We start from the raw sequence: 15,677 nt of genomic DNA on the forward strand, positions 1-15,677 counted from the left end.
ACATAGTATAGGCATTGAAAATTGGGGCATATCTAAGGGAGGGGGGGTGTCCACTTTCAATTTGCTACCGACGGCTATGTACAATGTATAAGAAAAAAAAGAGTTGGGCTGAGAGACCTTCTACTCGTCTTCACCTTGTTTTCAATGAGGTTAAATGAGTGCAGGTAAATTAAAAAGTTTTTCGAAAGATATAATTATCACAAGTTGTTTCTCCCATTTAATAAAATCTAAGTCAAGAATATTTTTTTGTTTTATACACATTTTTTCAAAGTGCGTTAAATGTACCCAAGGCAAAAATGTTGATGAACACTTAATGCACCATGACTTTTTCAAAGTGCGTTGATTTTGTCCAAATTTTAACGCACTTTGAACAAATTTTTCAAAGTGCGTAATTTTTTCCAAGTGCGTTGCCACACAGCAGGACCACGTGCTTCCATTCCATGCCAATACCCGTGACAGCAGTCAGGTCAGACTCAGATTTAACGAATGTGAAGAGTATACAAAAATGACCTCTGCCTATTCACTCGTGTTCAGCTTTATCAGCATAAGATGAAAGAATTATTTGTTCTACTAATACCAGTGTTTGTTTTTGAAATATTTTTTTTATAATAGATGCATTTGTGCTAATTTCACGGTAACATTTTTCTTTTTTAAGAGGATATGATTATCGATTAAATAATGTTAACAGTGAAAACTCTCCAATAACAATTTTCTTAGCATCCATATAATTGGTTATTATTAAAACGATATTTACACTTCCCTGTCGTATTCGAGAACTTATCGTAATGTTCAATGTACAGGATACGCAATGCAATATCACAAAGAACAACTGTTTAAAAAAACTATATATATGTCTTTATTATGGCAAAAGTATTTTTTTATCAAATGTGAACAAGAATTCTAACGCAAACACCGCCAGTAAAAATCAACAAAAATAGTATCAAAACGAATATTTTACATAATATGCTTCGTTGATTGGATGATAAATTGTCTGTTTTATCTTGTATCTCATCCCCGCCTAGAATAGAACTATCCATGGAATTATAACATTTATAACTGCCTTCATTCAAACTGACATCTGCCATTTGTATTGATTGCTTTTCATCATGAGCTACAAAAGTAAGACATCTGTATTAGTTTCCCTAGGATGATCTTCAGCATTTGACTATCATCAGCTGTGATTCAATGATAACTGTGATATACTAAATGGAGTAATGTATTGCCTGTTTATAGTTAGCAATGATATCTTGTACTCACTGATTATACTGTCAGTTTCTTTGACTGATCCTTCCAGACACGCTCGCTTTAAAGCCTAAATGATATAAATGTGAATGCTATAATAGTATTTAAATATTTATAAGCTTGTGAAATTTCAGTCTTATTAAGACCAGCCCCTTTTCCTTTCATTTCTGTCGAGTGAAAGGAAAAGGGGACTGGTTTTGATAAGACCAGTGAAAATTTCACTTTCTAGTTGAAATCTTCAAAGGAAGTATCTTTACCGTTTCAAAAGATGTTTCAAAGAGGGACTTTAAAGTAAATACTGCAAGCAAGGCTAGCGTACTACTGGATACTAGTTATTGAGTATGAGAAATAGACTCTTAGAATTTTTTCCCAAGATAGAATATATGCCATATTTACTTATCACTTAAAACAGTTTAATAAATATGAAGTAAACAGTTATCATAAGAAATAAATAATTGGCAATCACATTTATTGTATTATATTAGATGATATTAAATGACATGATATGATATGATAACATGATAGATAATTATACAGATATCAGATATATGATGCATGTTAGATTAATATATATCGTGCTATATGACTGTATGATACAATGTACATTTAACCATCCAACACCCAAACCTTGCTGGTCTCCTTCTCCCAGTCAAGTGTGAAAATTCTGACACAATATATCACACAGACTACAAAAGATCCTATGATCATCCCCCAGTAGGCACCTGTCAAAGAGTGAAAAAAAAAGAAGAAGAAACGTTCATCTCGATAAATGTTGATTACCAGAATGCTAAACCTAGAATACAAAGGGATATAGTTACCAGGAACCTTTAATGGGGTTGCCAGCATCAATGTCAGGGATATAGGTAATGAAATTATATAGTAACCAAAAAAGTTGAAAACAGCACCAAAAGCCTGAAGACCTATTCCACGCAATATTCCACCACAAGTTGCCTAGAACAATATAGAAACAACTATAGAAAAAATCTGAAAAACCAAGGTTTTTGGATAACAAGAACAGTTGTATAAGATTTTGATGAAGCTTGTTTCAAATAAAAGTACATGTAATATATTATGATTGCACCACAATTATAAAAAGACTTTGAGTTAATTCTTTTATCGCGGTGTGGGTGTTGTGGTGGGTTGGGTAACAGGCAATCTTTTCATAAATTAAGCATTATATGATTTACATCTAATAATTTCATAGAATGCTACTAAATAACTTCATTATTGCAACATCTACATGTACAGGGTTGTACATGTATCTGTTTTCCAAACGATTTTTGTCATACGAGAGAATGAATGACAAAATGAAGCTCTCACTTGCACGGTATCAAACACTTTAAATAAGGCTAGCTGTAGCAGAAGAGAGGAAGCCAAGACAAGAACATCCCTGGAACAGTAAACAGAAGATACAAACTTAAACAAAACAATTAAATCCACATCACTGACTTTTAATAGTAGCATCGCATTACATTTATATGTATTACTCATAGATTTGGATATACTAGTATATTTGTATAATTTATTTAATTTATTTCTATGAGGGTTGATCCAAAAATTCGTGGAATTTCTCTCTAAAATTTTATCGTCAATCCTTGTCTTTTTCCAAATATTTTATAAAGAAGAGACTCGAGGGATTTGTTACTTTTTTCAGTTATACTATCTCATTTAATATTATATGTGCCCTTATTAGTAATAAGTATTGCTGTCATTATTTTTAGAAGTATTAGGTTTCAAAAATATACTCACGAATTACTTGAAAATAGTTTTGGAATAAAGTCTTTCAGAGTTACAAAGAAAACAGCAATTATGACCGCAAAACATGCTGTAAAACATTAAACGGCAACTTTTACTATTCTTCTTTAAGAGTTTGAAAATTTAAAAGAAAGCATTGAATTTTATTAACATTCAGTAAATATAGAATGAGTGCACACTTACATCCGCAACACATGGCCACCCTTGAGGCCACGTGAGCCATTTTTGAATCTCCCGCGCCTAAAAACAATCCTACACGGATACCCGCCGCAACGGACATACCGAAAACAATCTAGGTATATTTAAAACATAAGGATTTTATTTCATCGATTGACGATCATCTACATAACATGTATTTTTAAGGTTAGAAAAAATGGTACTAGGCCAAAATAAAAAATACCTTTGTTTCCCCTAACGCGACCGACCCAATGAAATCGCACCGATTGAAAAGATTTTTAAACTAAGACGATTCAAATATTATTTTTATTGTTAACTAAGTTTTATAATATACAATATCATCAAAATCTGTTTTTTTTTCACAACGGCCTACATTGTTCTACTGAAATTTTTAAGCATTTGTTGGAAACAATGTTGAATTTAAGGTACGTAATACATGGTAAGGCCCGCCTCCTGAGCAGATGAGGGGCTCATGCACCTAGTGAACACATGATTTGATTTCACTGCATTTTAATTAATTTGAGTTTGATCTAATAAACAGTTCATCTATGTTCCTATGTTTATTCCATTAGCGAACCCATAGGATTTGTTGTAAATATCATATATGTATGCATATTCATCCTGATAAATATAATTCAGATGTCCTTTCTTCGTGCCTTTATTTATGGAATATTTATGGGTTACACTTTGTAACTATGACATATTGTAGATAGCATTTTTATCATTTGTAGATTCGGTTTGATTCAATTAAGTATTGTTTACATACTCTTTCCAAATAGTTTTGAAATCATGATTCAGCTTCCTGAGACGTCCATGCAGTGTATTTTTCTTTAATTATGCCCTTGAAGATTTGTTGTTTCTTTGCTTTTAATCCCTTTGAGATTTGTCCCCATTGCTCCAGATTTAGCCATTAAGCAATAGGGGATCTTTTTTTTGAGCAAGCATCTTCAGCGACACTGGACAAAAGTTTTTATCCCTTTTGAAGGACCGTATTCAACGTTCTTCATTTGGGATTTGAATCTGAGACTTTGAATTAACCACTTAATTCTTAACTCCAAAGTAAAATGCTTTAGAACCACTGCAAAACTCATGGCCCTCAAAAAAGTACATTGATTGTCTATAGATGTAGATACGGACTGGAGGCTGATGGAAGGTTTGAAAAAATATACTCGGATGTCCGGTCTTTACGTATTTGGAAATCTTGTCTTCTCTTACTTATATAATTGTACTCTGGCTTGAGATATTTCACAAGTTCAACTGAATAACAGTTGTGAATAAATTAATCAGGAATTTTGCAATTAAACGGCATATGTGTGGTACTTAAAGCATTTTGTTCACAAATCGCTTTCTTTTGTACTTTTCTTCTTTATAAAGATAATTTTCCATTAAATTTTAAAATGTATTTTCAAAACTGCTATCAGAAAAAAATTGTTAACCTACCTACCGACCCAACTTGAGAATTTAGGGTCGGGTTAGGGGAAACAAAGATATTTTTAATTCCAGCCCTATAGTTTTTATTTCTAAAAATATATCGAAAAAAATTCCATTAATTGACATAGTGCTGACTTATGAAAGATCTGATTAAAGTTATAACAATTAGTATACCATATAAATCAGTCCACCGATGTTATAGACTATTGCATTTGCTGCTAAATCAACTTTTCCAAGTAAACCTACAATATTCATAGTAATTGCATGTAGTAAAAGAATGAGATGATGTAATTATGAAATATATACAGAAAGAAATTGAATAATCTGCAGTCTCTCTTTCCAGTCGAAATTCCATGACATACAAAATCAAATTCACAGAGGAAAAAAAAAAGGATTGCTGAGAGACAACCTTTGATTTTGCATTGAATATAGTATGTTCAGCAAAAATCAAATAAAAAAGTTAAACAATAAAAGAAATCTAACATAGGTTATGAAACGTGGGTAACATTTTATCAAATACTTAACTTACCACTTAAAAGGACAATTATTTCGAGGCCCCAATATTCCATACATATCATGAATAATCCGGGAATAGCCAGCTTTACAAAGGCTCCCCAGCCATACAAACTCCCCTTACTCCAACCTAGGATGTGCAGTTATGTTCGGCATAATCAATGGTTAGTACACACAAACAATTATAATCATAATTTATGAGACATGCTTTTCAGTCATAAATTCTAAGTTTCATTAATAGTTAGACTATGTAAATACTAGTGATATATTCATCAAATACAAACATTTTATCCAGCGGAGATCACTTGTAGAATTAAAAGAAAAATATATACTCTGAATTCGACTCTATGATCTGATACCTGTAAACACAGTGTGTGTATTGTGTGTGTTTCTTAGTGAAAGATCGAAGTTGGATTTTGAAATGATTAAACTATGTAATTATTGAAATATGGACTAGTCTTTGTAAAATTAACATTGGTGGTGTAAGGATAAGTATATTGTTTTATAAAATAAACAAAAGGGAGAAAAACCATTTAAACTAAGTAAAAACATGTGATGAGAAAATACTAATATTTTATGATTGATATGATACGACTCAAACTCGTTGTGGGTTATCCATGGGTATATAAAAGACATTACATTTTGGATGAATAACTACTATGATATCCTACATTTTTATATATTCGAAATTTGTTTAAGACAAACTCGCTTTTGGTGAGAATTGAATCAGAATGACTAGATTTTATCATGCTAGATTGAGATGGTTGGTAAAGGGTCTACGCCCTCTTCATCATCTTCTCTTCAGCATCGCCGCTAAATGCAACGGAGGAAGATTCAAGATGGGTCAAAGCAGTTGGAATGAAGAAACAAGGTAGCTGAGTGAACTGGGAAAAGGCACGTCAAGTGAAGTTGGGACGGAATGATATTTGGAAGATGGAACCATGCAGACTTCAGTTTAAGTTGAAATTAGTTTATGATGTTCTTCCGAACCCAACTGATCTGCTAACATGGGGAGTGACAGATGATTAAAAATGTGCCCTCTGTGGTAAACTATAGCACATATTATCAGCATGCTCAGAGGCTTTGAAAGATGGGAGATACACCTGGAGACATGATAGAGTCCTAGAGTATAGCTGACACCTTTAAGAAAGGTATCAAAAATCCAAAGAAGGGCACAGAGGACCTGAGATTCGTCAACTTTGTGAAAGAAGGTGGAAAAGGACATAAAGTTAGTGTTGAAGGAAGTGGTCTGCTTGGGACAGCAACAGATTGGCAGATGCGGGCAGGCCTCAAGGAAAGATTAGTATTTCCATCTGAAATAAAAGCCACAAACAAGAGGCCAGATATTGTCCTTTGGTCAATGGTTACAAGACAGTCAATTATTTTGGAATGAACAGTGCCATGGGAAGATAGGATCGAGGATGCATACGAAAGGAAAAATCTGAACTACCAAGACCTTCTGAAAGATTGTCAACAGACTGGATGGAAGGTCTGTTTTTTGGAGTGGAAGTGGGTTGTGGAGGATTCGTGGGGCAGTCTATGTGGAGGGCACTGAGAGCCATTGGAATAACGGAAGCAGAAAGAAGGAGATTGATAGGGAGTCTGTGCAGGGAGGCGGAATCAGCTTCCCTGTGGTTGTGGAGAAGAAGAACAGAGAAGTGGAAAGACAATAAACAGTAGTGAAATAGACAGTAAAATAGAATAGCAGTGATGTAGAGCCAAGTGGTTCCTGGCTGGGACCTGATCACCCTGTCAGCACACCTCTGGAGGCTGTGGTGGGCAATGCTGAGACAGCCGATGAAGGAGGATCCACCTGAGGATGGAACCACTCACCTTTTTATCAAGATGTATACAAGTAATAGTAAAACAGAAGGAGAATCACGAATCACCATGCGACTTACAGTGTAAGGAGGGAATCTAGTTCTCTAATTTCATACCTGTCCATGTGGCCTTATAGGTTCCTTTACATCTGATGAACAGCACGTGAAGTAAAGCCGAGAACCAGTGTGTTAAAGTTGCAGCGAGAGCAGCCCCTCTAGAATATTGATATGTATTAAGTAGTGAGTACTGCTTTTATAAGACCACAACATATTTTAATAAATAAAAACAACCGAATTATCATTATATTATCCCAAATTAGAAAAAGTCAAAGTAAATATAATTTGATTTTTTAAAGATACTTAATTAAGTGGGAAAAATACGTATATACATTAAAAAAAATTCATGAGATTACATTAATTATGCTTGATTGTTTTTTTTTTAAATCAGCTATGAATATAAGATTTAAAGGATACAACTGTAATTTATTGTGTTGCACCAAAATGGGTACCGTGTAAGATCTCCATGTTAAAACATCTGAATGCTCTATACCTTGTTTCCATTCCGACCACGTAGATAAACAATGCATGAAGTCCAGCATTCATAATATTTATCATAATCCCAATCAGTAAGCTTGGTATAACAATCAACTGAAAATAATATTTCAGGTCTTCAAAGATAGTTAACAAGTACTGTGACCACCCCCTCTATTTTGTACTATTTTTTGGAGAAAAAAAACTTTTTTGCACCTGAACTTGCATGTACTTGGAGAGTAGAATATTAATTCCATATACCTGAAAAGATAAAGAAAATTAAATTACAATGTTCAATAATAATTTATTAAAGGATTTATAGTCAAATTAATATGATATAAAACAATAGTTTTTAACCATAAATAAAACATTAGAATATTATTAATGGCCTGAAATCAATATTTTAAGATAATTCATATATAGTTCTTACCGGTAAACCGGCCATAAATATTGTGGCGTACTCCCCAGCAATTCTACAAAATGTATGTTTAAATAAACTTTATTGTGGTAATGGTAAGGATCAACATAATGATATGAACAAATTTTAGGAATGGCAAACAAACAAATCAGTTCAGTAAATTTACCCTCTCTCTCTCTTTCTCTCTTTCCAAAAGAAAACCTTATAAATGGTACAAGGGGAACACGCATAAAACTAGAAGTCTCTGTCGAGACTGAAGCTCTACTTGTTTATACTTACATGTATAACAAAGGAAGAGAAAAGTAGTTTGAGACTTGAAACTTTACAACAGCAATGAATAGAATAATGATCCCTGATTAAGTCTCTTTTTGTGGGAAGATATTGCAATACGACTACAACTGTATGGGTAGCTTTTAATAAAATTTTACAGTATTTTCAATTTTATTTACCATGGCAACATCATTCATCAAAATAAAAAAAAAATTAAGACAATTATGTGTCTCAGTTGATCAGTGTAGTCTACTTGCATGCCACATAATATTAAAATCAGACTAAAACTGTATTTGGAGTAGCATTTGAGAGTATTTTACAAAAATATGTATTTTTAGTAACTACGGCAACAATGTTCATCGAAATAAATAAAAAAAGCTACATGGAATAATGTATCTTAGTGTAGTCTACTTGTGTGCTAAGTGATATTGAAATCAGACTAAAACTGTAGGAGGGGTAGCATTTTCAAAGTATTTCACAGAAATTTCTATTTTTAGTAACCATGGTAGCACCGTTCATCAAAACCAACAACCGATACACAGAATTATGTATCTTAATGTAGTCTACTTGCCTGCCGACTGATATTGAAATCAGACTAAAACTGTAGAAGAAGTAGCATTTTGAATGTATTTCATAGAAATTTCTATTTTTAGGAACCACGGCAACACCGTTCGTTGAAATCAAAAACTGATGCACAGAATTATGTATCTTAGTGTGCCAAGTTATACTGAAATCAGACAAAAAGTGTAGGAAGAGAAGCATTTTAAAAAATTGTTTACAGACCGACAGACGGACGGACGCCGAATGCATTACTGTCGCATAAGCTCTTCTGGTCTTTGACCAGTAGAATTAATAAAAAACTCAAAGCTAAATATTTCAGCCGAGAAAAACATCAACATCTTTAAATAAATGCACACAGCTTTTTAGGAAACAGTATTAGAATTTTTTTTAAACAATTCTCAGAATTAAATTAAATAAACAATAGATAACTTGAAAAAAAAACCATCATTTGCAATTACTTTTTAAACTGTGCGTTACTTATTTGAACTACTAGTATACCTCGAAACAACAATATCCTGTCCTATTGACTGGAGAATTGTTCCAGTGTTCAGGAACAGAGTCCAGCAAGGTAAACAAGATAAAAGTAAGATCCAGATACCTAGAAAAGAACCATTATGTATTTTATATAACGCATGTACACATAAAGTTTCTTTTCAATACCCAGGAAATCGAACGGGGTTCAAGGATGCACCAAGTTAAATTCAATCTGCTGATATGAATGTATTAGAGATTCTGTTATATGTAAAAGAATCTCCAACGTTTTCTGCAGCAGTTCATGTGAATATTCAAAGAATGTCATTGACGGTGTCTTCAACCAACTACTCTTAGAGGAATTGATTGATGGCAAACAAAATGGCGACAAAATTTATGATAAGTATAATTTCTTCAACAATTCTTCCAGACATCTGCATTTATTTACGAAACAATTTGCTATTATTAGGTGGTCTTAATGTCTCAAAGTCGATCGTGCTTTTCATACTATACTGTGCTCACATTTCTAATTCGAGGCAGACTACGCACAGCTAATTTGATAATCCAGGGCTTTTAACAATCTTGCAAAGTTTGTTATAGATACAATGATCTCATTTGCAAATCAACCTGCCTTTATATCAAATGCTGACTTTTCACAAAACATATTGTCAGGGCATTATTTTCATACAAGATAACCCCCGTTTTACATCGTGTTGCGACTGTTCCATATGAAATACTCATACATGGCACCCTAAACCACCTCTGATATTTTCATTAGCCCGTGTTTTTTCTGCTCTCAATTTTAACCATTTTGTTGAATTTTGTTTCATTATCACTGTTTCTTAAAATACATGTATATGCAGATTCTAGTAAAAAAAATACCCACAAGCTGTATTTTTGAATGAGAAATCTATGGAGATAACAGTATAATACTCAAGTTCAAACGTCAATTCAAATCTGGAGCAGAGCAAATTCGAACCTCTAAAATATGAGAGTTGGGATCATGTGCCATGGAGGAAACTGTACCTTTCTGCAGTATAATGCCAACTTTTTCTTTGTTTCCGCTTCCAAGTGTCTGAAAAATATATGATTGTAAATACTAGCATATGCAATAAAACATTTTGATAAAAAACAACACCCATGCAAGCACTTTCATTGAAATAATACAAGTTGTGGGCAGAACAAGCACTGAACTTTAAATTGTCAGAGGTTATATCAGGTGCAACAGAGGATTAAGCAGGACCACCTGCTCTTTGTCATGATCTAAGAAATTCGTTCTCAGTTCAGTATGAAAATAAAGGAGTAACTACATGAATTTGTATTAAAACAAAATCAACATTCGACCCAATGACGAATAGTATTTGCAAAAATTTGGAAAAAGGGCATTGTACATATCTTCTATATAATTTGCAAAATCTTAAACTTCTTGGATTAGCCGTTTTCTTCATAAATACATTTATAGACAATTTTTAATTTTATTTTAATATTATATATTGAAAATTCAAACAACTAAATTTAAAAAAAAAGTCGCCATCTAAGTTACCTGAGAAAATAAAGTATCTACTGCCGAAGACAGGCCTAACATCACACACATTCCAGAAACATTGATAACCTGTAATAAATAAGTCGAAAACTGAACCTTGTCCTAATGATTTTACAATTTTAATATGCATTCTCTATAAGCACCGAAAAAGTTTATTATAAAGCTTGAAACGACTTCTCTCCGATTTGTATGAAATTCGCAGCACAGGTGCATCATGAAAGACATTTTTATGCGCCGGGATCGAAAGATCCGAGGCGTCTTCATATATTGTTTTTGTCCTGTCTGTCTGTCTGTTTGTTGACTCTTTGTCTGCAAACTTTAAACTTCGCCATAACTTTTGAACCATAAATGGTTGAGACTTTATATTTAGTATGCATACACCACTAATTAAGCTTTTTCAAATGACACCAAGATCAATAACCTTGTGACCTTGACTGTGACTTATATGCTATAAATAGTTTTTTTCTGCAAACTTTAACCTTCGCCATAACTTTTGAACCATAAAAGATAGAGACTTCATATTTAGTATGCATACACCACTGATTTAGCTCTTTTGAATGACATCATGGTCAATGACCTTGTGACCTTGACTGTGACCTATACGCTAAACATAGCTTCTTTGTCGGTAAACTTTAACCTTCGCCATAACTTTTGAATGAAGAAAGATAGAGACTTCATATTTGGTATGTATACTCCACTAATTAAGCCCTTTCACACGACACCAAGGTCAGTGACCCTGTGACCTTGACTGTGTCCTATGTGCTAGAAATAGTTTTTTTTAACCTTCACCATAACTTTTGAACCATGAGAGATAGAGACTTCATAGTTGATATGCATGCTTCACTAATCAAGTTCCTCCAAATGACACCAAGATCAATGACTTTGTGACCTTGACTGTGACTTATATACTAAAAATATGCTTTTTCGAACTTTGTTGCCGCCGGGCACATAGTGTTTCACAAACATATCTTGTTCCTAGATACTGTAAACCAACTTTTATCTCGTGCAAGAAATATCATCGAGTTTCGCGACCTACTTTTAACTCGCAAATATTAATCGATGCTATGTAAAATATTATTTTTATAAAAAGAATATTTTCTTATTGAAAAGCGTGTTAAACTTCAATAATGAAAACTTTACCTTAAATGTTTAATTCATTTTTGAAATATCTGAATGTAATATATACTGTAGCAAATAATATTTATATTCATTCCGCATGTCTAAGGCCTGTATTAATGTGAACATTCTCTCAAATTACAATAATGGCCCAGCGGTCTATAATTCAAAAAACGTTAGGTGGCAATCTATGATTAGTAGAGTAGAACCATCCTACAAGTAAAGGTTACATGTATGTTTATTAAAAGTATGTATTTGATAAAATAAGGTAACTTGGATTTCACGCTGACACATCATGTTCTTTGTATATAAGTAAGCATATAAACATTGTTCTTCCAGCGTATGAAATATCAAAAACGCAAACAAATAACGCAATTAGATAATGCTGAACTCATAAGGAGTATTTTCTGTTGTTGAAGTTATCTCCCTTATAATTTGAAAATGTATTCAATTTTTGCATAAATAAGCTATTCTGCTTATTTAATTTTGAAGAAAAAGGATCAAGTATAAAGGTTTTATAACTCTTTTAATAAAACGGTTAAGAACTGCTTCCTTTTTGTAAAATAAGCATTTTCATCTTAATTTTTAATGAAAAACTATGAAACATTTATGTTTCTTGCGTATGTTTATTTATTTCACAAAGCAACATAAACTGAGTCAGTCGGACAATATAAAAGGAAAGAGAGAGAGTGAGAGTGGGGAGAGAGAGGAATAGAAGGGAGGTAAGAAGAGTGGGAGGGAGAATAGTCTCTCTCCTAATTTATCTCCTCAATTTTTTCCTATTCTATCCTTACATAGCAACAAAAACATATACGAGACCCACACAATACAGCGCAACTCCGCAATCCACAACAATTCACCACTACAGAACACATTTCACCACAACACACCGCATTTTCACAACACTACATTTAGAGAATGAGAGAGTGTGTGAGTGAGAGTGGATGGAGAGAGAATGAAGTGGAGAGAGTGGAGAGAGAATGGGGAGAGAGAAAGAGGGAGTGCGTGTGAGTGAGAGTGGATGGAGAGAGAGAGAGAGAGAGAGAGAGAGAGAGAGAGAGAGAGAGAGAGAGAGAGAGAGAGAGAGAGAGAGAGAGAGAGAGAGAGAGAGAGAGAGAGAGAGAGAGAGAGAGAGAGAGAGAGAGAGTGGAAAGAGAGAGTGGAGAGAAAATGGGGAGAGAGACAGTGACAGTGAAGAGAGTGAGAGTGGAAAGAGAGAGTGGATAGAGAGAGTGAGAGTGGAAAGAGAGAGTGGAGAGAGAGGGAAGAGAGAGTGGAGAGATAATGAGAGTAGAGAGAGAGAGAGGAAGTGGAGTGAGAAGGAGAGAGAGAGTGAGAAAGGAGAGAGAGAGTAAGAGTTAAGTGAGAATGGGAAGAAAGTGAGTGTGAGAGAGGGTGAGTGTGAATGTGAAAATGTGAGTGAGAGAGAGCATCAAAAGTTTGCAATATACATGGGTGGCTGTATTTTACGCCCAACAGTTAGTTTACTTAGTTTATAAAAAGCCACAGGCATGTAACTCGCTCATCAGCAACATTACCTGTTTAATCATACAAATATATATACTTTTTAAAAGTTTATTGGAGGTTACTCAAATCCCATAAAACCAAAGCTAGTTCTTCGTGTACTTACTGTTGACGCCAACGCCACACCATCAATAGCTTCCTTTCCAAGATGTCCACAGAAACTCTGGCTTACGAACACGGGCAGGAACATTAAGAATTGTGTCAGGGCCTACATATTAGTAAACCGATTAAAATTACAGATTTCTCACTCAAGTTCTATTAAATATTGTAGATACAATTAATGAAAAAAATCTTAATTTAGAATTTGAGAATTAAGGATAACGTTTATGCTTATAAAAATCTATGTTTCGTTTGCGTTCATTTATTGCCTCACCCGAGACTCTTTGAATATGGTCTGTTTGGCGTCAATTTGGTTACAAAAAGTTTGCTATTTATTTTTATAACTTACTTCTGAATGGTTTAATTCTGTTGTTGACTTATTTTAAATAAATGAAACGAATGTAAGTAAATCTTTTATAATATGAAATAAAATTAGATAAAAAAGGTGTAAAAGAAACACTTATAAGAGCAATTACAGGTGGTTGATCTTTAACACACTATAAACGCTTTACCCAAAAGGTGTAATAACACTTAAGGCAATAAAAGTGTCTTTTCACCAGTCTCCTCAGTTTTATTTAGTACCCCATTTTCTCTTTAAATTGTTTTGCTTCTTATCTGGTATACCCTACATCCATTCTTTTCTTTATACGTTTACAAAGCATATTCTTTTAGCTTGTTTTCAAACCGTCTTCGACTATTAGTGATTGGATTCTACGAAACATGGGTTCACGTACTTCATGAATGATTTTATGATTTTTTTTGTTTTGTTTTTTTCAAAACATGATCTTATTCTAATTGGCTAAAAAAAGTCTTAACAAGATACATGGATAAACTAACCAAAACAACATTTCATGAAAAATATTCTAAAACATAAAATGTGGTTTCTGTTAAAATTGTAATCAGGGAAATAATAAATTATCTAGGATTTGATAAAAATTCATGGATGCACAAAGGCAAAATGACATTCTGTTTTTTTTTTTTTATTTCTCAGAAATTTCCAACGTAATTAATTAAAAAAAAATATTTAAACAATATATAACCATTAAAACCTGTCCACAATAAACGAATGAAATTTCATCTAAAATTACAGTGACATATAAATGTACTAAAATAATAGGCAAAAGATTGATAATGAAGATAAAAATATTAACTTTTTAAACAAAATCAATATTTTAGTTATTGTTTTTTATATACATTTAATTAATAGCAGTTTCATACGGAAACGAAAAATACGGTAGATATATGAATTTTCCATTCATAGACTTGTATTAAAATATCTTAACTCACAATAGGCCACGTGATCTTCAATAACTCCCTTAATTCTTGTTTGTACGTCTGTGTCTCCCCATCAAAACAACATAAACATCTTGTTTTCATTTTCTACAATCTTCACAGAAAACAATTTTTACACACACATGTATTCCATATTGCAAAAATTTCGCTGAAAACTAAAGTAGTCCCTTTATGTGGTCCCTTTGTATTTATATGTTCTTGCTTTACGATAACCATATAGTAAACTAAAGTAATCTCTCAATACTTACTTATACATAAAAACTCAACACAAAAAAGGTTTTCTGGGATAAAGAGAGTTCTTGTATGAATGATGTGAGTCGCCCGCGTGGCGCACTGGTTAGACCGTCTGTCCAAGAGTCGCGAAGGAAGGAGTTGACCCTTACGTCGCGGGTTCGAATCCCACTGTGGATAGAGACCGGTCCTTCGGATGAGATCGTATAAAACGAGGTCCCGTGTCGCAGTAGGTGCTGACACGAAAAAGACACCTCGCTGCTCAATGACCCTGAGTGCCGAAATAGGACAAAATTTGCAGTTCTCCACCGGCAAGTGGTGGCTTCCCATATGAGTGAAAAATTCTCGAGAGGGACGTTAAAACAACATACAATATATGAATGATGTGAATGTTGCAAAAATATGTTAATATATGTGCATTCAAATAATATTTCCTTTAAATATATAAAAAGAATCACTTGTACGAATAGGGGAAAAATATAACAATATGAAATCTGATAATTAGAAAGAGAAGATAAGTAAATATCGTTAAGTGAAGTAAATTCTTTGAAATGCAGAATGCACGAAGAAAAGCATGGTCTTCAAAATGAAATGCTGATCATTTCATTTTTCATTTCATATCCATTTACAAAACAATTCCAATAATATCATTTATAATATTTTTAGAAAGATTTGAAAAGTT

The 15,677-nt window shown here is 33.3% G+C and overlaps 1 protein-coding gene across 1 annotated transcript; it reads right to left on the minus strand.

The window, feature by feature from the left end:
- Nucleotides 1–869: 869 nt before the first annotated feature.
- Nucleotides 870–14,848, minus strand: LOC134253247 (multidrug and toxin extrusion protein 1-like). Its single transcript, XM_062735763.1, has 18 exons — nucleotides 14,759–14,848; nucleotides 13,479–13,580; nucleotides 10,733–10,801; nucleotides 10,216–10,264; nucleotides 9,217–9,316; nucleotides 7,900–7,942; nucleotides 7,686–7,730; nucleotides 7,489–7,586; nucleotides 7,056–7,153; nucleotides 5,135–5,248; nucleotides 4,780–4,847; nucleotides 3,181–3,289; nucleotides 2,992–3,067; nucleotides 2,563–2,632; nucleotides 2,061–2,193; nucleotides 1,870–1,964; nucleotides 1,258–1,312; nucleotides 870–1,111 (listed from the first exon to the last, which is right to left on the minus strand). Exons 1-18 carry the CDS (start codon nucleotides 14,846–14,848, stop codon nucleotides 882–884), a joined length of 1,644 nt encoding a protein of 547 aa, XP_062591747.1. The 3' UTR covers nucleotides 870–881.
- Nucleotides 14,849–15,677: the final 829 nt, after the last annotated feature.

The sequence above is a fragment of the Saccostrea cucullata genome, unplaced genomic scaffold (assembly GCF_032062105.1).
Source record: "Saccostrea cucullata isolate Sc308-1 unplaced genomic scaffold, CSIRO_AGI_Scuc_v1 ctg28, whole genome shotgun sequence".
NCBI lineage: Eukaryota > Metazoa > Mollusca > Bivalvia > Ostreida > Ostreidae > Saccostrea > Saccostrea cuccullata.

Bases quoted from the DNA above. Each gene is read 5' to 3' on its own strand.
- LOC134253247 (XM_062735763.1), bottom strand. From the start codon at position 14,848: ATGAAAACAAGATGTTTATGTTGTTTTGATGGGGAGACACAGACGTAC. The intron at 2,633-2,991 runs GTGAGTATATTT...TTACTGTTCCAG, and splicing joins AAACTATTTTCAAGTAATTC to GGATGTTCTTGTCTTGGCTT. The intron at 2,194-2,562 runs GTGAGAGCTTCA...ATATTGTTCTAG, and splicing joins AAGTGTTTGATACCGTGCAA to GCAACTTGTGGTGGAATATT.